This window comes from Pseudopodoces humilis, chromosome 7 (genome assembly GCF_049639895.1).
Source record: "Pseudopodoces humilis isolate 2021_Gansu_Grassland_sample_001 chromosome 7, ASM4963989v1, whole genome shotgun sequence".
Taxonomy (NCBI): Eukaryota; Metazoa; Chordata; class Aves; order Passeriformes; family Paridae; genus Pseudopodoces; species Pseudopodoces humilis.
Window position 1 is genome coordinate 60,593,959 of NC_142206.1, and position 21,729 is coordinate 60,615,687.

The window sequence follows — 21,729 nt, forward strand, 5'->3', positions numbered from 1 at the left end:
CGGGGGGCGCTCCCGCCCGGCCCTGGGCGCCGCGCAGCGCCCCCTGCCGGCGCGGCGGACTGCGGCTGTCGCGACACGCGGCTGCTGTCGTGAGGGGCCGCGAGTGTCGCTGATATCGACTGCGATGGGCACGGGCTGTGTCAGCGCTCAGAGGCCGAAGCGTGGGGTAAAGAGCGGCCGCGGAGTGTGGGTGGAGGTGGAAGTGCGAGGAGGTGTGGGGAGACCTTATGGAGGTCAAGGAATCGTTGAATGGTTTGGGTTGGAAGGGACCCTGAAGTTCATCCCTGCCGTGGCAGGGACACCTTCCACTGTCCCAGGCTGCTCCAAGCCCTGTCCAACCTGGCCTTGGACACTTCCAGGGATCCAGGGGCAGCCACAGCTTCTCCGGGAATTCCATCCCAGCCCCTCCCCACCCTCCCAGCCGGGAATTCCTTCCCAATATCCCATCCATCCCTGCCCTCTGGCAGCGGGAAGCCAAGAAAAATGTTGGGGTTTTGCTCCTGTCCCTTGGGGTGTCCCCATGGCTCTGCAAGGGAGCCAAGTCAAAGACCAGCAGCTCCCCCAAATCCTGCTTGACCCCAGGAGCTCATCCTAAAGCGTATTCCAGGGAAGGCTGGGGCATGGGAAGCGCTTTTGGCTGCTGTCACTGCTGGGGAGGGATCAGACACCTTTTCCTCATGCTCTGCCTCAAAGTGGATGTGCTTTCATTGAAACCTAGAAGGTTTGGTGTCCGAGAATCCCAGAGTGATTTGGGCTTAAAGGGACTTCCATGATCTCATGGAGGTCAAATTATCTCATTCCAACCCCCTGCCATGGGCAGGGACACCTTCCACTATCCCAGGTTTCTCCAAATCCTGTCCAACCTGGCCTTGGACACTTCCAGCATGGGGCAAAATAATAAGCTTTTGTAATTTAAATCTGCTTAATGATTTTGAGAAGCAAAATATTAAAGTACTGGTGATCAGGTTATTTGCAGAAAAACACACTGAACTACAACTCAGAGAGTGAATGAAGTAAATTGTTTTTGTTTTTTTTTCTCTAATTTTCTATCTCCAGCCATTGTGAAGGCAAAAAATAAACCATTATACAAATGGACCAAATGGCTTGCTGTCTCCATCAGATGATTGATACGTGTGAATATTCATGAAAATTTGCTTTGGTCTGGAATATTAGCATTGCTTTTTATCCACTAGCTCCTTAGTGGGATGGTTTGTTATTCTGTAATGCGCACATTACTGTTTTATATTTTTAAATAAAAAACAGCGCGCAAGTGTCGCTGTCCCTGGCTCTGGACTCGCTGTCCCCGGCCCTGCCCTCACAGTCCCGGGACCTTCCTTCACTGTCCCCGGCCCTGCCCTCACAGTCCCGGGACCTTCCTTCACTGTCCCCGGCCCTGCCCTCACAGTCCCCGACCCTGCCCTCGCTGTCCCCCGGCTCTGCCCTCGCTGTGCCCGGCTCTGCCCTCGTTGTCCCCAGTCCTGCCCTCACAGTCCCGGGACCTTCCTTCACTGTCCCCGGCCCTGCCCTCGCTGTGCCCAGCTCTGCCCTCGCTGTCCCCCGGCCCTGCCCTTGCTGTCCCCCGGCCCTGCCCTCGCTGTCCCCCGGCCCTGCCCTCGCTGTTCCCCGGCCCTGCCCTCGCTGTCCCCCGGCCCTGCCCTCGCTGTTCCCCGGCCCTGCCCTCGCTGTCCCCCGGCCTTGCCCTCGCTGTCCCGCCCCGTGCGGCTCCGCGCGTAGCCGGCGGCGGCCGCGCCCCGGGCGGGGCGGTGCGAGCGGGGCGGCCCCTGCGGTGCTGCCGGGCCCGAGCGCGGAGATGGCGGCGGGGATCGTCCTGCTGGGGCTGCTGGCACTGCCGGCCGCGCTGCCCCGCGGAGCCGAGCCACGCTGCTTCTGCCAGGTGGGCACTGCCCGGGCACGGGGTGCCAGCGGGATGGCGGCTGGGCTGGTCGCGGGGGAGCTGAGGGGTTGGCATGGGTTCAGTGGGCAGGTCTTGGGGTGCCCAGCGCGGGAAACACTCTCTCTCTGCTGGGGACAGTCCGGAGCAGGGCACGGAGATGCTCCGAGGGCTGCAGGAGCTTTCCTGTGTGGAAGGCTGGGAGAGCTGGGAATGTTCACCTGGAGAAGGGAAGGCTCCAGGGACACCTCAGAGCCCCTTGCAGGGCCTGAAGGGGCTCCAGGAGAGCTGGAGAGGGACTGGGGACAAGGGATGGAGGGACAGGACACAGGGAATGGCTTCCACTGCCAGAGGGCAAGGATGGATGGGATATTGGGAATTGGGAATTGCTGGCTCTGAGGGTGTTGAGCCCCTGGCACAGGGTGCCCAGAGCAGCTGTGGCTGCCCCTGGATCCTTGGAAGTGTCCCAGGCCAGGCTGGACAGGATTTGGAGCATCCTGGGATCATGGAAGGTGTCCCTGCCATGGCAGGGGTGGAACAAGATAAGCTTTCAAGTCCCTTCTAACCCAAACCATTCCAGGATTCTGTGGTTCTCTTCCATACCATCTTAACTGCTCCCATCAGAAAAGGGGAGTGCTCCAACTTGTTGAGCATTTCTTCCTCAGCTCTCCAGGTGCCTCTCCTGGGATGTTTCAGTGATATCATTGCTATCCCTGGGAACTGCTTTGTCCCCTCTCCTGCCTTGCTGTTCTCCCAGCTCTGCTGTCTAGGAGAGAGCATGGCTGCAGTAAGCTCCTGCCACCCTGCCTGGCCATACCCAGGTGTGAGCTGGGCTGCTCTGCTCCCTAAAACTCTTCCAGGGTTAATTCTAATGTGCCAGGTGTGTCACTGTGCACTCAGTGCAGCTTCTGTTGAGGTACAGTAATGAGAGAACTGGGTACAGTTGACCAAGCATCTGGATTTAAGGAATAGATCACTCTGCAGTTCCTTCTGACACAGCTTTGCACAAGCAAAGTGGCTGCTCCAGGATCCCTGGAAGTGTCCAAGGCCAGGCTGGATGGGGCTTGGAGCACCCTGGGATAGTGGAAGACGTCCCTGCCATGGACATAAGATGGTTTTTGTGGTCCCTTGCAACCTGAATAATTCCTGTGATAAAGCACATTTGCAAGATCAAGGAGTGAAGATGTCTGTCACAATGTCTTTAGTCCTTTATTTTGTTGCCTTTAAAAACAGGAAGTTTTTATAAAGGCTGCTCTTGCTGTATTAAATTTCTAGTCCTTAAATGTGGGTCAGGAATTGAGAGTGGAGAAAGAACACAAATGGAATTACACTTTTGGCTTTGGCTTTGCTGTCTGGAGTGGCTCTTGACACTTTCAGCTTCCTGTGGAAATGGTAAATAAAAGCTCTGCTGATAAAGCATTGAAAAACATGCATTTAGATGCTGGATCTCTGCAGGGTTTTTCCCTGCAGCTTCCTGTAAGCAGAGAAGTTTGTCTCCTAAGGATTTAATGTTGAGTCAGGAGCATGGAATGGGATAAGGAGGTGTAACCACTAACTGAACTGGCATTCTGGCATGGCAGTGACAGTATCTTTTCCTTGGGCTGGAGGAGCTGGTGTGGTGCTTTGTGCAACACACTTTTCATTCTGTGGAGCAGCTTGGTTTTCCCTACAAATGTTTAGGTCAGGATTTTTTATTACCTTTAGGAAATGGTGTCATGTAAGGCAGCATTTCTCAGCCTTTCTAACCACCAAACCTTTTAAATCACACCTGAGGGCTGCCTCATCTTTTGGTTAAAAATAATCTGCTGATTCTCTTGTGCAGAACTGGTCTGGTGGTTTTTATTTGACACCAAAGAAAATATAGGGCCAGCCTTAAATGATCTGGTTTGCCCTCCTTTGTTTGGCTCCTTGAAGGCCTGGTACAGCTCTTGGTTTCCTCCTGTCAACCATCTCATGCTGCCTCGTGAGCTTCTCAGGTGAAGAAGCCTTGATGTGGGGTGTCTGGAAGAGCTCTGACTTGTCTGTCAGCCCGTGCTGGGACACTTGACAAGGGCCACTTTTGGGAGTGCTGCTCCAGCAATATTCCAAGTGCTGACTTCAGCAGGCTGTGATTCTGGAATGGGTGTTGCACTCCTGTCTGTCTGCACCTAGGGCAATGCCTCACCTGCTTTTTGTCACTGTTATTTGATCTCCCTCACAGTCCAAGCAGTCCTGAAACTGTTTATTAGGAACATCCATCTGTTGCTACAAATGTTTGTGTTTCAAATATTGTTTTCTGCTTTCCAAGCTCTGATTAACATTCCAATATCAAAATCCCCTCAAACTTTACAGACAGCTCACCCCCCCTCGAGATATTCCTGTTTGCATCACAGCTTTAGTCAGCCATGGATTTCTTCTGTATATTCCTGGTAATTATTGTTCATTTGCTGTTTACAGGCTGATGCAGCTGCATTAAGGATGTGCTGCAGGTGTTTGGCAGACGGGGATTTTGCCAAGATTTCCGGTCTGGCCGAGGGCTGGTTCCCTTTGGGAATGTTTCTGTGGGCAGGACGCTGTCATTAGGGGTGAGTCTGGGTATGGAGAGTTTCCTCCTTGGTACCTGGGCAGGCTTTCAAGCTGTCCTTGCATTCCTCTTGAATTGGTGTTTGCTCGGCAGCCTCCGGGGCAGGAATTCATTCCTAGCACAGTTCCCAGTGTCTCTGGGGTAGCTTCAGGAAGTTTCCAGGTAGAGAGAAGCAGATCTTTGGAGGTACATTCTGCCCCTCTGCTCTGCTCTGCTGTGGTGAGATCCCTCCTGGAATGCTGTGTCCTGCTCTGTGCTCCTTCCAGAGCAGGAGGGATGTGGAGCTGTTGGAGCGAGTCCAGGAGGCCACCAAGATGATGAGAGTAGCTCTCCTGTGAGGAAAAGCTTGGGAGAGTTGGGATTGCTCAGCCTGGAAAAGACAAGGCTTCATGGTGGCCTAATTGTGACCTTCCTGTACCTGAAGGGAGATGACAGGAAAGATGAAGAGAGAGGATTTACAAGGGATGGAGGGACAGGACACAGGGAATGGCTTCCCACTGCCAGAGGGCAGACAGAGATGGGATGTGGGGAAAGAATTCCTGATGAGAGGGTGGGCAGGCCCTGGCACAGGGTGCCCAGAGAAGCTGGGGCTGCCCCTGGATCCCTGGAAGTGTCCAAGGTCAGGTTGGACAGGCCTTGGAGCATCCTGGGATAGTGGAAGGTGTCCCTGCACATGGCAGGGGGTGGAACTGGATGAGCTTTAAGCTCCCTTCCAACCCAAACCATTCTGGGATTCTGTGGCAGCCCTTCGGGCCCTGTGGTTTGGCCCCATCCTGAGGCTTCCATGTGAAATTCGCTTCTGAGCGAGTTCTGGAAAACCTAGTCCTTGTTTTCTGGGCAAAAGATGGGGATAAAGCACCTGGAATGGCAGGTAATGTTTCCAGGGCATGTGCAGGAATGACTGTCTGCCACCAACTTATTCCAAGTGCACTGGCAAGGATGAAAGGGAGATAATTTCATAGAATCATAGAATATCCTGAGCTGGAGGGGACCCACAAGGATCATCAAAGTCCAGCTCCTTTGTGCCAGGAAACTTCTGCTGAGGGAGCAGGGAAGGCATCTGCTCATCATCAGCCTGGGATTGCTGTGGCTTGTCCAGAAGAGCAGGGAAGCTCTTCACAGGATAAACCTGACCTCTCAACCTCTGTGGCATTCCCTTCCCTGTGCCCTGTTGTGGCTGTAGTGGGAGATGCAGGATAAAGGTTTCCTTTCCTGCCTGGCTGTGGTGTGGGACATAGCGAGAAGAAATCCCGAAATCCACTGCTCAGGGCATGTTCCTGTGACACTCAGGGGAGCAGAAGGAGGTGGGAAGAGCAGCCTGACAGGAGGCTGGGATGGAGGGGAAGGAGGTTGAAGCAGAGGCCAAACCCAGGGATTGCACAGTCCCTGGTGTCGGTGTTCCCAGCACACCAGGTGGGTCCGTGGGATTTCGGGATTGCGAGCACGTCGCCATCAGAGCTTACTCAGCACCCGGAGCCGCTCCTGCCGCGTCTGTCCCGGCTGCTCCTTGCATCTCTTCCCAGCCCTGTCCCTCAGCCAGGTTCTCACACCCAGGGCGGGTGGAGCAAACCCCTCAGCTGGGTGATTCACGGTGCCAGCGAGCGCACGGCACGTGTTGGGGACTGGATCCATCCATGGTTTATCTCAAACAACTGCTCTCATTGGCACATGAAGATGTGGGTAAATATTTTGTTTGTGGGGTGGCAGGAAGTGTTTTAAGGTACCACCCACTGGAGGGCACATCTGACACGTGCCAGAGCTCAGCTGCTCTGGCAGCAGGAGGTGAAGTCCCAAAGTGAGTCTGGCTGCATCCAGGGCTGAAAAATGGGTTCTGGGATGGTCATGGAGCAAGAGGGAACCTCTGAAATGAAAACCAAATCCTGGCAAATGATCTGACACTGGCACTGAGTTTCCAAGTGGCTCAGCTTAGAGCTGTTTGCTGGGGGCATCACTGAGGCTTTCACCAGGGCTCTGAGGAGCCTCAGCTCTGGATGTTCTTGGTGCTGCTTCTCTTCTGTGCTCCTTTGGCTGTGAGCTTTGCTAGGCTGGGCACACATAGGCTGGGGAAATTGCCCATTTCTGCCCAGTCTGACTGAAATCCTTGGAGGAAGAAGGATTGAGCAGAGGTGGAGTTTTCCCAGCACTTCTCCTTTGCCCCTTGCCCCCATGGATGTGTTCAGGGTGACCCTGAGGCTGATCCCACCAATAAACTGGTATTTGGAGAGCTCCAAAACACGACCCCAATCCGGTCCTAAGGATTTTGGGATCATCTGCAGTGCTTCACTCTGGGTTATAATCAGGATGAGGTTGGTTCTGGCTTGAATTGGTCACCAAAACAGACCTGGCCCAAATGGTGCTTCCAGTGGGGGCTCCAAGGTGCCCCCTTACTTTGGAGTGACATCTTTGTCAGGTGTGGATACAGAGAGCAGCTGAAGATTATTCCCAAATCTTTTTGTAGGCCACTTTTAGACCCAATCTTTTAAGCTTCCTGCCTTGAAGGATACCAAGATTCCAGGAAATAAAAATGTGGTTGGTTGGTGGCTTGCTGCGGTTTGTTGTTTTGATGTGTGTTTTTTTTAATGTATATATAATTTTGAAACAGCTTTAAATTGGGTAACTGGATTAGCAAATTGCTACTGTTTATTTTTACAAGGGTGATTCAGGTTAGTGGAAATCTTAAATCACTGTTAATCTTCATTACCGTGCAAAATGCAGGACAGAATTCAGTAAATGTGTGAGGGTGACACACTGAGCTTCAGTGTAAACACTTAAAATATGAGTGAGCCTCCAAATCATGCTGTCTCAACAAAACAGAGTTATTCCAGCGGGGTAGGGAATTCTGGCTATTTTTTCCCCCACCTCCCCATTTCATGTGACTCTGTGCTCCATTTCTGCCATCCTCCTCTCAGCTCCATTTCCATGGTGGTAAATATAATGGTTTTATTTAAGTTAATGTGCAGCTCTTGCTGAATTATGAGGAGCAGCTGAGGGAGCTGGGAAGGGGCTTAGCCTGGAGAAAAGGAGGCTCAGGAGGAATTTCTGGCTCTGCACAATTCCCTGGCAGGAGGGGACAGCCAGGGGGATCGGGCTCTGCTGCCAGGGAACAGAGACAGGACAAGGGGAAATGGCCTCAAGTTGCACCAGGGGAGGTTCAAATTGGATATTGGGGAAAATTTCTTCATGGAAAGGGTTGTCCAGCCTTGGCACAGCTGCCCAGGACAGTGGTGTCCCCATCCCTGGAGAGATTGAAAAGCTCTGTGGATGTGGCACCCAGGGACATGGGGCAGTGGTGGGGGAATGTTTGGACTCAGTGATCTTTTCCAGCCTGAATGATTCCAGGATTCAGTGATTTCCTCAAGGACTCACTGGGGGTGTGGGGGAAGCAAAACTACTTCTGTATTGAGCAACTTTGTCATCAGCCAGTAATGGATGTGTCAGGAAACCACAGCTGAATTTGCACTGCTTCTTTCTTTGTGTTTTTTCTTCTTCTTCAGGGCTTGCACAAAGCCTGTTGAGCTGTTCAGGATGATGCAAGAAGGATCCATCAGATTTAGAACAGATGTTTTCATGCCAAATGGCTCTCTGAGATGAGCAGAGGGACTGCTGCAGTTAATCACAGAATCATGGGATGCTCTGGGTTGGAAAGGACCTTAAATCCCATCCCATTCCAGCTCTGCCATGACAGGGACACCTCCCACTATCCCAGGTTGCTCCAAGCCCCGTTCATCCTGGCCCTGGACACTTCCAGGGATCCACGGGCTGCTCTGGGCACCCTGTGCCAGGGCCTGCTCACCCGCACATCAGGAATTCCTTCCCACTATCCCATCCATCCCTGCCCTCTGGCAGTGGGAAGCCATTCCCTGTGTCCTGTCCCTCCATTCCTTGTAAATCCTCTCTCTCCATCTTTCCTGTCAGCTCCTTCAGGTACTGGGAGGCTGCAGTTGGGTCAGCCTGGAGCTTTGTCTTTTCCAGGCTGAGCAATCCCAACTCTCCCAGCCTTTCCTCACAGATCTGCTCCATCCCTCTCATCAACCTGCTGTGGTGCTGATCAAATCAAACCCTGTTGATTAACAACAAGGACTTTCTCTCAGGGCTGTCATTGTGTCATTGTTGCCTAACTGGTCCCATCTGTGTTATCCTACAGGAATGCTTCCTGAGCCTCATCCAGGAGGGATCCTGAGCTGGCAGCCCATGGCTCACAGCTCTCACAGCAGCCATATCCATTCTGCTTAAACTTAACTCACTGGGAAAAGGAAATGAAATGATGAATTATTTTATTGTCTGCAGTATTAAAACGTTCTGGCTGAGTTGTTTCTATTTGATTTATTATTTTTGATGTTTCAGATTTTGATTTTATTGGTTTTTTTCTCCCCCAGGTTACTGGTTATTTAGATGACTGCACCTGTGATGTAGAAACCATCGATACCTTCAACAACTACAAACTTTTTCCTAGACTGAACCAACTCCTGGAAAGTGACTATTTTAGATACTACAAGGTAATTTTCTCTTACAGTAATTGTATTTCTTTGTGTGCTGCTGTACTTTTTTTTTTAAATCTCCCATGAACTTATTGCTGATCTTTTAAAAATCAGACCCCTGCATTTTAACCCCAATTTTTTGCAATCAGTAAGTTGGACCCTTCTGTTATGAGGAGAACCTTAACAAGATGCAATGTACTTCTAAGAGGATTTCAAAGATATTCTCTTATCCATTTTCCTCTCTTAAGCAACACATTAATGAGAGGACTTCCTTTGGTGAGCTGTGATTTAAAGATGTTGATGACCAGTGATCCATAATGAGAGGATTCACAGTGACTCCCCACTGACATGGAAAACCTGGATTAGTTACAGACACTCAGGTTCACTGATGGCTGTTGCTGCCAGACATTCCATGGATTCGATTCCATGAGCTGGATTCTGCTCCCATTCAGTCAGATTTATCCCCCCTCTCTCCCAAACTTACCAAATCTTGTTAAATGTTCATTGTTTTGGAAGAATGATACTTGTTACCAACTCACAAAAGAGAAGAATTGTGATTTGATGAAGAAGCTCATGTCCTTTCCCCTTTCAGGGTTGGGATTTGTAGCAGAAATACTGAGATTGGTCTGAATGAAGTGTAGAATCCTGGAATTCCAGAATGGTTTCATCCAGTTCCACCCCTGCCATGGGCAGAGACACCTTCCATGATCCCAGGCTGCTCCAAGCCCTGTCCAGCCTGGCCTTGAACACTTCCAGGGATCCAGGGGCAGCCACAGCTGCTCTGGGCACCCTGTGCCAGGGGCTCCCAGCCAGGAATTCCCAATCTCCCATCCATCCCTGCCTTCTGGCAGTGGGAGCCATTCCCTGTGTCCTGTCCCTCCATCCCTTGTCCCCAGTCCCTCTCCAGCTCTCCTGGAGCCCCTTCAGGCCCTGCAAGGGGCTCTGAGCTCTCCCTGGAGCCTTCTCCATTCCAGGTGAACATTCCCAGCTCTCCCAGGCTGGCTCCAGAGCAGAGGGAGCTCCGGCCTTCAGAACATTTTGGAATTATGGAAATGTCTGTGTGGGAAAGCACCAGCAGAAAGATCCAAGCAAGGATTAAAAGGATAACCTGTGCTGATAACAAGGTTATGAGTGATGTTATCAATCTGGATCAGCAAGGAGCTGCTGGTGTGTGAACAAACAAGTGCAGAACATGGATTTCTGTTGGAAAATGGAGAGTGGAAGGTTGGCTTGGCTGCATGGGGGAGCTGTGGTATTGAATAGGGTGATGTGTTATTTGCAGGTAAACCTACAGAAACCTTGTCCCTTTTGGGATGACAACAGTCACTGTGGAATGAGAGATTGTGCTGTACAGCCCTGCCCCTCTGTAAGTACCAAATCCATTCTTTTACATATTCTCTTTTTTTTTTTTTTTAATTTAACTTTTTCAGACCAAGAGGAAACAGCAGACAAGTGACTGAATCTTGTTATTTTACTTATAGGAAAAACTGGGGCTCTGATGGATCTTTCATGGGTGCAGCAACACAATAAGAAAGGCCAAAATACTAAATTCTGAAAGTTTTAAGACAGGCCGGGATTTTAATAGCTGACCCTCTGCAAACAGCCAAAAACTTCTCCTGGTCCTTTTTAAATTTTTTTCCATTAGTAATTAGTTTTTAGGGCAAATCCATTATTGTTTTTGTGTTAACTGACAGAATTTTACCCTGTTTCTTATGAGCTGCACTGTGATTTAGTTTTGGCTGATGAATTTGACTAAGAACTTTGCAGCCGTCTTCTTGTAGGAGAATGGATCCTATTTCCACTCTTGTCCCTCTATCCTGGACAAAAGGGTTTTATTCCCTCAGCTGTAAGAAAACAGCCCAAAAAGAAGGGGGTGAGAAGATGAGGGAATCACAACTTGGTGGCTGGTGGTCCCTTTGGGGACATCTCATGTTTTGGTGTTGACAGCCAGCACAGACTGTCTTACTCCCTCTTGGGTTCTAAAATAGAATGATGATGGTTTTTTTTTTCACCTCAAAATAACCCTAAATGTTGTTTAAATACTTTTTCTTCCTTAAAAAAAATCTATTTTTGGTAGTGATTATGACTAATGTGATGGAGTTATGTTACAATTACCTAAGTTTTAGCTGAAAGTTGTCCTTATTTTAAGAACTGACTGTCCCTGCTGCTCTTAATTATTTTTATTTGGGTCCATTTCACCCTGAAATCAATAAAAATAACTCTTAACTGCTTAATTTTTCTCTTTGCCATCACAGCTTTTGCTCTTGGAGAAGTGATTGTATCACCTTCCTACTCCTGGAGAAAATGGAAGCTGAGAAGAATTTTGGGGCTGGTTGTGTGGGGCTGGCAGGGCTGACATTCCATGATGGAATGGTCAGAGGGAAGTTTGGAATGTCATGGATCAGGAGCTTCTGAGGAGGCACCTGGGCTCCTGCCAGGAAGGTGATGCCAGACCTGGACTGACCAGAGGCATCTGCAGCTCCTCTGGAGTTTGGCTTCCCCAAATTCCTGCTCGGATAAGCAAAGCGGAACCTGATGTAGCAGCTGTGGAAGGCTGCAGACCTTTGGAGAAGAGGAATCCTGCCAAAAATAAAAAAAAAAACCAAAATAAACCACTAGGAACATTGCTTTTCCTTGGTCTGGGGAGGAGTTGGGTGTGTTGCAAGCTGGGCTGAGTGTTTTGGTCACCTTCTCACCTCTGGCAGCTGTGGTGACATCCCAAACCTTTCCTAAAGATAGGGCTGAGAGGTTCTCAGCAGCCCCAAGTGTGACACGGGCTTTGTTTTGTCTTTCAGGATGAAGTCCCTGATGGAATCAGATCTGGAAGTTACAAGGTGGGTGTGTCTGAGCACAAAAGGTGAGGTTTATTTTGTGGTCCAGTTTTGTGCCATTGAAGTGATAAGGTTGGAAAAGACCTCTGAGAAAAGACCTCTGGGTCCAACTGTCAGCCCACCACCCCCGCGGCCATCACTAACCCATGTCCTCAAGTACCACATCCACGTGGTGTTTGATCATTCCAGGGATGGCAACTCCACCACCACCCTGGGCAGCTCCTTCTAATGCCTGGAAACCCTGGTGATGAAGAAATTTTCCTTAATATTCAACCTGAACCTCCCCTGGTCCAGCCTGGGGCCGTTCCCTCTCCTCCTGTCCCTGTTCCCTGGCAGCAGAGCCCGACCCCCCCGGCTGTCCCCTCCTGCCAGGGACTTGTGCAGAGCCACAAGGGCCCCCTGAGCCTCCTTTGCTCCAGGCTCAGCCCCTTTCCAGCTCCCTCAGCAATTCTCCAGCCCCTTCCCAGCTCCCTCAGCAATTCTCCAGCCCCTTCCCAGCTCCCTCAGTAATTCTCCAGCCCTTTCCCAGCTCCCTCAGCCTCTCCTGGTGCTCCAGACCCTTCCCAGCTCTGTTCCCTTCCCTGGACACGCTCCAGCCCCTCAAAGTCTTTTTTGTCATGAGGGGCCCAGAACTGCCCCCCGGATTTGAGCATGGGTCAGTATTTGTCAAGATGCTCTTTAGGCCTAAATTTTCACTCTTCAAGTGCTTGGGATGCCACAGAGCCTCTGAGGTGGCTGTCTGGAGCCAGGTATTCCTGACATCTCTCCAAGAGCAGATGTCACCAGGCACAAAAAGCTCCTATGGCAGCGCCGGAGGCTGCCCCGAGTCCCTGCAGGACTCATCAGCATTGCACAAACCTTTGGATATCTGCAGCCATCCTGTGCAAACACAGCCTGGGGTGAATCATGAAAGGGTTTCTGGGGCTTAACCTGGATAGTGCATTGAAGGCTAAATTAAAACAGCAAAAAAAATTACTTTTTAATCTTCACCCCTCCCCACCCCTTTGCTTTCCAACCCAGTACTCGGAAGAAGCCAATAACCTCGCTGAGGAATGTGAAGAAGCCAAGAGGCTCGGAGCTGTTGATGACTCTTTGAGGTTTGACTTCTTTTGCCATAATCCTACCTTTTCTTGAAGGAAAGCTGGGATCAGAGCTCGCTCTGAGAGTTTTCCCCCACGTTTTTTGCAGCAAGGAAACGCGGCAGGCAGTGCTGCAGTGGGCACAGCACGACGACTCCTCGGACAGCTTCTGTGAGGCTGATGGTACGGGCACCTGGGGGAGCTGGCAGGGCTGCAGTGGGGTTTAAGCACTTCTGCAGAACTTTAAATCATGGAATAGTTTGGGTTGGAAGGGATAGAAAGGACCTTAAAGCCCCCTGCCATGGGCAGGGACACCTTCCACTATCCCAGGCTGCTCCAAGCCCCGTCCAGCCTGGCCTTGGACACTTCCAGGGATCCAGGGGCAGCCACAGCTTCTCTGAGCAACTGTGCCAGGGCCTCACCACCCTCCTAGGGCAGAATCTCTTCCCAATCTCCCATCTATCCCTGCCCTCTGGCAGTGGGAACCCATTCCCTGTGTCCTATCTCTACAGTTCCTGAGGTGGAGCTCCTCTCCCACTTCACTTCGCCTCTTCAGGTCCTGGAATGTTGCTGTGAGGTCTCTACACAACCTCCTCTTCTCCAGGCTGAGCAGCACCAATTCCTAGCCAGAGTGTAATATTTTAGCAAAATAGCATTTCTGTTCCTTTCCACCACCCCAACCTCAGTATTTTGAAAGTAATGCACAAATATTTCTGATAAAGCTTCCTTGCTGCTCAGGACCTTGCTGTGTTTAGCAAGGTGGCCAAGAGGTGGCTGGATCAGCCCTGGAAAATGTCATTTTCCCTCAGGAAATGGTTGTCACTGACCCAGCACTCTGCTTCACAGACATCCATTCTCCTGATGCTGAGTACGTGGATTTACTCCTGAATCCAGAACGTTACACTGGCTACAAGGGGCCAGATGCCTGGAAAATTTGGAACAGTATTTATGAAGAAAACTGCTTCAAGTAGGTGCTTTGGGGGACAAGTTCCACAAGCCTGAAGGTGCTGCTTTGTGCAGAGGGGCAGAAATGAATCCTCATCCTCCTGTCCTTGCTCCAGTGCCTGTGCAGGGTGGGATACACCAGGGACAAGTCATGTGGCTGTCCCAAAGGAAGACACTTGAGTCTTCCTGCCTGTTTTTTTCTAAAAAAAAAAAGAAGAAAGCACCACCAAAACCCCACAGAAACTCACATTTTGCTCTATCCTTTCCCTTCCTGAGCAAAGCTAAAGCATGGAAGGGGATTTTAGATCCTCTCAGGCTGTTTGACAGCAGAAGTAGTAGCTCTGCTCTGTTTGTGCACACAAGAGACAGTAACTTATTTACATCTCTTATTTAAATGATATTATTTCCCCTCCTAGGCCTCAGAATGTAAAAAGACCTTTGGCATCTGACACAGGTGAGTCATTTATTTATGTCACTGAATGGGTTAGTAGTGAACTGATCCCAGCTCCAGGAACAGTAAATGTTCTCTGGGCTCCTTCTCCTGCTGGATGAGAAATACTTTGTAGCTCTTGACCAAGTGTAGAATTTTATGGCACCTGGAAGTGGGTTTTTCTAGCACTGATTGTGGAAAAAGAATGTCTGATCTTCTAGTCCTGGGAAAAAAACGTGAATTTTGGAGGGACTGGGAGCAGGGCTGACCCCTGAGCTCTCCCTGGGTGCCTGGTGTCTGTACTTGGCAGTGCCAAAGCGTCTGTGGTGGACTGAAATGAGAACCTGGCTGGGATCCTCCATGGAAAGCACCAAGAGCAGCTCTGCCCTAGAGCCAAGCCATGAGAACATCATCAACCTCCAGGAGAACCCTCTGCCACCATCTCCTCATTTCCCCCTAAATTATGGAGGTGTTTTCCCCCCCTGCTTTGACCCTGGTGTGAAGGAGTGGCTCTTCTCCTGCTGAAGGAGATGTACAATGTCCCTGGAAATATCAGGTTTTACTTCCTTTGCAAATATTGATCCCTCCTGCGCTGGTCAGGTTACTCAGCACCGTTGCTCATCCGGTGTCCTCGCTGCTGCACTCGGAGTTTTCTGTGTTCAGAACATTTCCAAACCTCCCTGGAGAGGAGTCTTCTCTTGTCAGAGCAGATGAACAGAGCAGTGCTTGTGCTTTTGGAGCTTTATTTTGGTTGTATGTAATGCTTTCATCCTCTTTTTCTCTCTCTCCCTCCACCATTTGTGCTTTTTTCCACCAGGAGATGATGGAGGTGAGTGGCACTGTTTGTTTTTACTGATAACAGAAACAAATGGGGTGTCTTTATCCTGCTCTCACAGGTTGTGCCATCAGATAAAGCACCTGGTTAGCAAAATTATTAATCAGGAAAACCAGAAATTAGAGTCATGGCATCATAGAAAATCCTGAGTGGGATCACAAGGATCATGGAGTCCAGTTCCTGGCCCTGCACAGGCCCCCCAACAATCCCAGCCTGGGCATCCCTGGGAGTGGTGCCCAAACACTCCTGGAGCTCTGGCAGCCTCGGGAATGTCACCATTCCCTGGGGAGCCTGGGCAGTGCCCAACACTCTCTGGGAGAAGAATCTTTCCCTGAAATCCAACCTGAACCCCCCTGGCTCAGCTCCAGCCCTTCCCTGGCTCCTGTCCCTGGTCAGCAGAGTGAAGAGGAGATCCCTGTGACCTCCCTATCCCAGCCATTCCTTACATGAAGGGCTTAAAAAAGTCCACCAGCATTTATTTAATAGCACAAGTCCAGTTTGAAGGCAATCACTCAAGTGTGAGAAGCCTTTGGGAACAGGAATTGTCCTGGGTTTTTCTTTCAGTGGTTATTACTGAGAGAGCTTTGAACAGACTCATAATCCCAGCAGGCTCTGGAGCTGTAGGAGCTGTGTGTCCTGAGCTCCCTCAGGCCCTGGGAAAGGCTTTCCCTGGAGTTCTCCATTCTCCACAGCATCTTTTTGTCTCCAAACCATCCCCAAATCCTGATCTCCAGATCACTTCCATGCACAGAGCAGGGAGAGTGAAACCCTGACTTGTGGGATTCTACACGCTTGCTTGCACTCCATGGTTTTTTTGGTTGGTTGGTTTGTTTGTTTTATAAAAATATCCCTCTCCTCACTCTGCCCAGAAGAGGAAAGCAATCCCTGATCCTTGTTTTTGCCAGCACTGGGCTGTTCTGCCCCCCCAGCCCCCTGGGGAAAGCCCACGTGCTGTTTTGAGCTGCTGCCATGCCGTGTTAGAGAATCATCAGTCACAAGGAGGGGCAGGAAAACTCTTTTCATGCTCTTTCCATCCTCCTTTCCCGATTTCTTCAAACTGGAGTGGGCAGAGGGTCCTCTGGGGGCCTGGGAGGTGGATTCAGGACATCAGGCTTGGGCTGTTCCCTCACTGATGGGTTTTTCCTTTCTTTCCAGGACACACATTTTACAAGTGGCTCAAAGGTAATCCTTGCTCTGAACGTGGTTGCTCTTCCTGGGATGGACAGGAAATGGCCATGGAGTGGGTGGTGGGATTAGATTCCTGCCTCACAGCCAGGAGAAATTCCAGTGGGTGCTTTCAGTGTCTCAAACTGCCCTTTTCTTTGCAGGGGTCTGTGTGGAGAAAAGAGCTTTCTACAGGCTCATCTCCGGTCTCCACGCCAGCATCAACGTCCACCTGAGCGCCAGGTACCTCCTGCAAGGTAAATCCTGCTTCCTGCCCCAGCTTTGCTGCCTCTCTCCAGAGCTGACACTTGCATGGCTCTGCTAAATGCTGCTTGGAGCCTGTTCCAGCAGGATTCAGGCCTGTTTGTGCTCTCCCAGCAGGGTTAGGGATGCAGTTGTCACGTGCCTCCAGGTCTGACAGGGGCTGGGCCAGGCTCTGTACCAGGACTTCCAGCACATATTCCCTCCGTTCCTCCAGGGTTATTTTGGAGTGGGTTTCTATCTGTGGATCAAGGCTGTCCCCTCCCAGCCTGGTTTTATGATGGTCAGTTCAGCAATAACCTCACCTGGACTGGGAAATGCTTGGCTGGGCTTTCCCAAGGTCATTGATCCATTTCCAGCAGCCATTTCCATTTCCTTCCCATGCTCTGGTCCATAAATACCTGTGAGGAATCCCAGTTTCAACCCTGGGCTTGAAAATCAAGGTATTAGCTGTTGGAATTTGGGCAAATCATTTAGATTTAACTAAATAATTATATTTAAGTGTCTACAGCCTACTTGGACCTCACCTCGATGTGAGTCAGGCCAGGTTGGAATTGGGAGCTGGGATAATGTGGGAGACATCAGAGGCAGGAGATGATTTGGGGCTGCAGCATCAGCTTGATATGACTTTTATATCTTCCACTGTATTTTATAGAATAATCTTAAATACATGGTAAAATAAGCAACAGAAATATTCTTTGTGGGCTTGAAAATGGAAAATAGAGGCCAGTTTGCTCCGTTCTTGTTTTTCCATATCATCAGGAATTCTCCTAAGGTGTCCTCGTTCATTAGGAAGTTTCAGGAATTACCTGCAAAAAGTCTGCAGGAGTTTTGTGTTTGCTGGGGTTAGTTAGTTAGTTTGTGAGTTAAAATCATTTCCAGGGAAAATTTCTTCACTGGAAGGGTTGTCCTGCATTGGAAGGGGCTTCCCAGGGAAGTGGTGGAGCAGTGGAACCTCCCTGGAGGTTCAAGGAACGAGTGGATGTGGCGCTCAAAGGTTGGACTCAGTCAAAGGCTGATCTTGGAGATCTTTTCCAACCTTAATGATTCAGTGGTTTTGGGTCAGTGACTTGGAAAAGCTGGGATTTCCCTGGCTGGAGGAGATGAACCAGAACTAAACCCCTTCCCCCTTTGCCTTTGGGGTTTTTTTTCTGTCTCAGATACGTGGTCGGAGAAGAAATGGGGCCCCAACATCACAGAGTTCCAGCAGAGGTTTGATGAAGTCCTCACCAGTGGGGAAGGGCCCAGAAGACTCAAGAACCTCTATTTTCTGTACCTGATTGAGCTGAGGGCCCTCTCCAAAGTGCTGCCCTTCTTTGAGCGCCCGGGTTTCCAGCTGTACACCGGGAATAGTGGCCGGGATGCAGAAATGAAACACCTGCTGCTGGAAATCCTCCATCTGGCCAAGTAATTGCACTCAGTACCTGGGGACAGTGGCTCTGGCACCATCTCTGAGTGTGCTGAACCTGTCACATAGAGCTCCTAGAAAGGCAGGTTCTGGCCTCTTTCCTGGAGTGATTTGTGCAGTAGAATCGTAGAAATATGGAATGGTTTGGGTTGGAAAAGACATTTTTAAAGGTCATCTACTCCAGCCTCCTTGCAATGAGCAGGGACCAGGAGTGAAGTTTTGCTGGGAACACATTAATATCTGCATGCAAATTGCAGAATTTGGGTAATTAGTCCCACAGTTTAATTAGTCCCACAGTTTAATAGCCTCAGCTGCCTTTTGGATTTAGCAGAATTGAATTTAATAACTGCCTACGTGTCAGCCCTAAAATTGGCTACCTGTGTGACTCATCTGTGGGATACCAGGCCTGGCTTCGTGTTTGCAACTAGAAAAACATCCTAAATATCTTGGTAACAGAGGTTTGGGCTGTTGGCTGGAGTTTGGAGTAAAAGGAATGGAGGATACTGGAACCAGACAGAAATGAGTGTCTCCTAAAGTGATCCATGTTTGATTTATCTTGTCACCCTCCTGTGCTTCTGTCTGTCAGAAAATACTGAAATTGCTTAAAAACCATTGAGCAATTGCTGAAAATGTCTCCAAGGTGAGATGCCAGCTCAAATTGAAGAGAGGATAGAATCCCAGGATGGTTTGGGTTGGAAAGGACCTTAAATCATCTCGTTCCATTCCTTGGGATTGGATGGCAGATTAAAACACCTCTGGAGATGTCCAGTGGCTCCTACCTCTGTTCATCCCCAGCCCTGACTGCAGCCATAGGACCAACCAGGGCAGAAATCAAACTCTCACCATTCCCTTCCAGGTCCTTCCCTCTGCATTTCGATGAAAACTCCTTCTTTGCAGGGAACAAAAAGGAAGCTGATAAACTAAAGGTAAATTCTGCCAAGGACCCCACTGCAGGAGGCTTTTCCCTACCTCAGTCCCACTGAATTCCAGGATTAATTCAGATTAATTCCTGGAAGGAGCCCTAATTAGTGCATCACCATGACCAACATGAATGTCTTTTCCCCCAGGAGGAATTCAGGCTGCACTTTAAGAATATTTCCAAGATCATGGACTGTGTTGGCTGCATCAAGTGTCGGCTGTGGGGGAAGTTGCAGGTGAGATTTGTCAGCAGTGTCTGGGAGCTCTGGTGCTGGGACTGGTGTGGATGTGGTCCTTGGATACCAATCAGCTCCTGGATACAGCTCAGGGCTGCTGATTCCTTACCTGTGCAGGCAGCAGGAGGCAGCTGATTCCAGCTTGCTCAGCCTGGGAAAGTGGGATAACCCAGGCGAGGGGAGGGGTGCAGAGCCTGGGTTAAGTGAATTCCTCTTGCCCTGTTTAGATGATGTTGCCCAGGTGGAGGGAGGGTTGAATGCTGCTGTTGAAGGATCCTCTTTGATCCCTGCACAGACACAGGGCCTGGGCACAGCGCTGAAGATCCTCTTCTCAGAGAACCTCATCGAAAAGATTCCCGAGAGCGGCCCTTCCTATGGATTCCAGCTGACCAGACAAGAAATTGTGGCCTTATTTAATGCCTTTGGAAGGTGAGTTTGAGACTTTTCCCCTCTGATTTTGCATGAGCTGCTGTGTTACATCCAGTTTCAGCTCTAATTTCAGTCAGTTCTCAGCAGTTTTGCTGGGGACTCTTGCTCTTGGCATAGTCTGGTACCAGGTGTTGGTATGGAGTACAACAGTTGGAATGATTTAAAATATTCTTTGTACTCTACCTTTCTGTAAGGAATTCAGGGAAGCATTTATGCTAAGATACAAAGGATTTCATCATTTTGAAGGGACTGTGTGACTCTGTCCTGGGAGCACATTGTCCCTGGCAAGGGCTGCTTTCCTTAGGCCTCTCCAGCAGTTCATTCCCAGATCATGACTGAATTTAACAGGGATCCATCAGTCCAGCCTCTCTGGATGAGGAGTTTTTGTCAGAAAAGGAGGATAACGAGGCCTTTAGGAGGGGATTTCAGGACACTCTGGTTATATATGAGCTCTTTGTGATCTTGAGGGACCAGGAGTTTCTGGCAAACAGGTTTTTCCAAGGATGAATTCCTTAACATCCTATTCCACTGTGATTCCCAGTGTTTGCTTTAAAAAGAGGCAGGGGAATTAGTGAAGGGCCTGGTTGTAACCTCAACCTAATTTAGCTGGAATCCCAAATCTTCTCTTCCCAAGAGCTGCTTGAAGCTTTGCTTGATACAGCCCCTTTCTCCCAGATTTTAAATAATTCACTGCATCAATGTTGCTGGAACGTTTCCCTTTTGCTTTCCTTGCACACAGGGTTTCAACCAGCGTGAAAGAACTGGAAAACTTCAGGAATATCTTAAAAAACATGCAGTGAATTCAGTGGAGAAAGAGAGACTTGAGGATAAACACCATCATTCCACCACTCTGATTTAAACCATGGAAACCACTTGCTGGGGCTCCTGTCCCATGATTGTCTGTAACCTGCTGAGGAGATATTTTGTACAAGGGGAAAAAAAAAAAGCTATATTTTTTTTTTGTATAAAAGTGGGGACTATATGCAAATTTTATTTTATATATTGGAAGATCATTTGGAATAACTCTTTGAAATATTGCTGTGCTATTTGGATGGATCAGACCCATGGCCTTGCCTCTGGAAGCTGGAGGTAGGGCAAGAACTGTGCCAAAGAATAAACTGGGGGGAAATTCCTTGTCTGCTCCATCATTCCAACCAGCCCCTCACTCACAGTGTGTCTACACCAACTTCTGCTGCACAAAAAAAGAACTGCAAGTGATTGTAGGAGCTTGGGGTGAATTCCTCTACTTCAGATTTCCTCTTCTTGTGGGAACAGACAGTTCCTGCTGCTCCTTGCACCTGCTGGAGGCTGGGAAGATGCTGAGGTGGGAAAGGATGTGCCCAGCACGGGGCAGAGCTTTTGGGAAAGGGCAGAGGGTCCCTTCTGGCCTGGGCACAACCCCTGGGGTGAGACCCTCTGCCCCATCCACCATCCAACACTGCAGCAGGGACAAAGGACAGGCTTGGGTGTGGACAGTGCTGCTGGAAACCCACCCCAAGCCTGGATCTGTGTGGAAACCCCTCTGCTTTCCACCCTAAAACATGGGAAGAGCAGGAAGAGGCAGCATGTTTAGCTCAAGGCCGTGTGGATGTGGATAAACCTGGGAAAGGAATAAAGGAAGCTCCAGGTCTGGAGGTGTGTGCAGCTCTGTGCTGCTGGGAGAGGACAAAGCACAGCCAGAAGTGTCTTGAGCAGCCCTGGGAGCTGGTTTGAGCACATGGAACCTCACTAGATGGAGACACAGAATCCCAGCTGAGCTAGGAGGGGTCCACAAGGGTCACTGAGTCCAGCTCCAGGCCCTGCACAGACCCCCCAACAATCCCACCCTGCACATCCCCGGCAGCGCTGTCCAAACGCTTCTGGAGCTCTGGATTCTGTCACCAAGAGTCTTTCCCTGAGATCCAACTGCCCTGGCACAGCTCCAGCCCTCGGGGCTGCAGCCAGAGACACAGCAGAGGATAAAGCCCCTGTGCCACCCCCAGCCCAGAGCTCCCAGCCCCGTGGCAGCAGAGGAATGGGATGTGCCAGGTCCTGGTAGGGCACAGAGGACCATAGGTCCACACCTGGAGCTGGCTGGGTCACCCTGGGAGCCATCCCAGCACAGAAAGTCCTTTTATTTTAAAATTTATTTCAACAGAGTAGTGCTTGGTTACAGTTTAGTGAAGAACAAATAGGTACATTCATTGGCCACAGCTCCTGGGGCAGCAGCTGCTGCCCGCCTGCAAAGCCAGAACACTGTTAAACCATACCAAAAAAATCCC

The 21,729-nt window shown here is 50.0% G+C and overlaps 1 protein-coding gene across 1 annotated transcript; it reads left to right on the forward strand.

Moving 5' to 3' along the window:
- The first annotated feature begins 1,765 nt into the window (after positions 1-1,765).
- ERO1A (endoplasmic reticulum oxidoreductase 1 alpha) lies at positions 1,766-20,600 on the forward strand. The gene is made up of 15 exons (XM_088057532.1): positions 1,766-1,894; positions 8,831-8,950; positions 10,215-10,298; positions 11,728-11,766; positions 12,784-12,860; positions 12,952-13,025; positions 13,689-13,809; positions 14,204-14,241; positions 16,208-16,234; positions 16,381-16,473; positions 17,638-17,884; positions 18,742-18,811; positions 18,953-19,039; positions 19,335-19,468; positions 20,208-20,600. Exons 1-15 carry the CDS (start codon positions 1,811-1,813, stop codon positions 20,266-20,268), a joined length of 1,356 nt encoding a protein of 451 aa, XP_087913658.1. The 5' UTR covers positions 1,766-1,810; the 3' UTR covers positions 20,269-20,600.
- Positions 20,601-21,729: the final 1,129 nt, after the last annotated feature.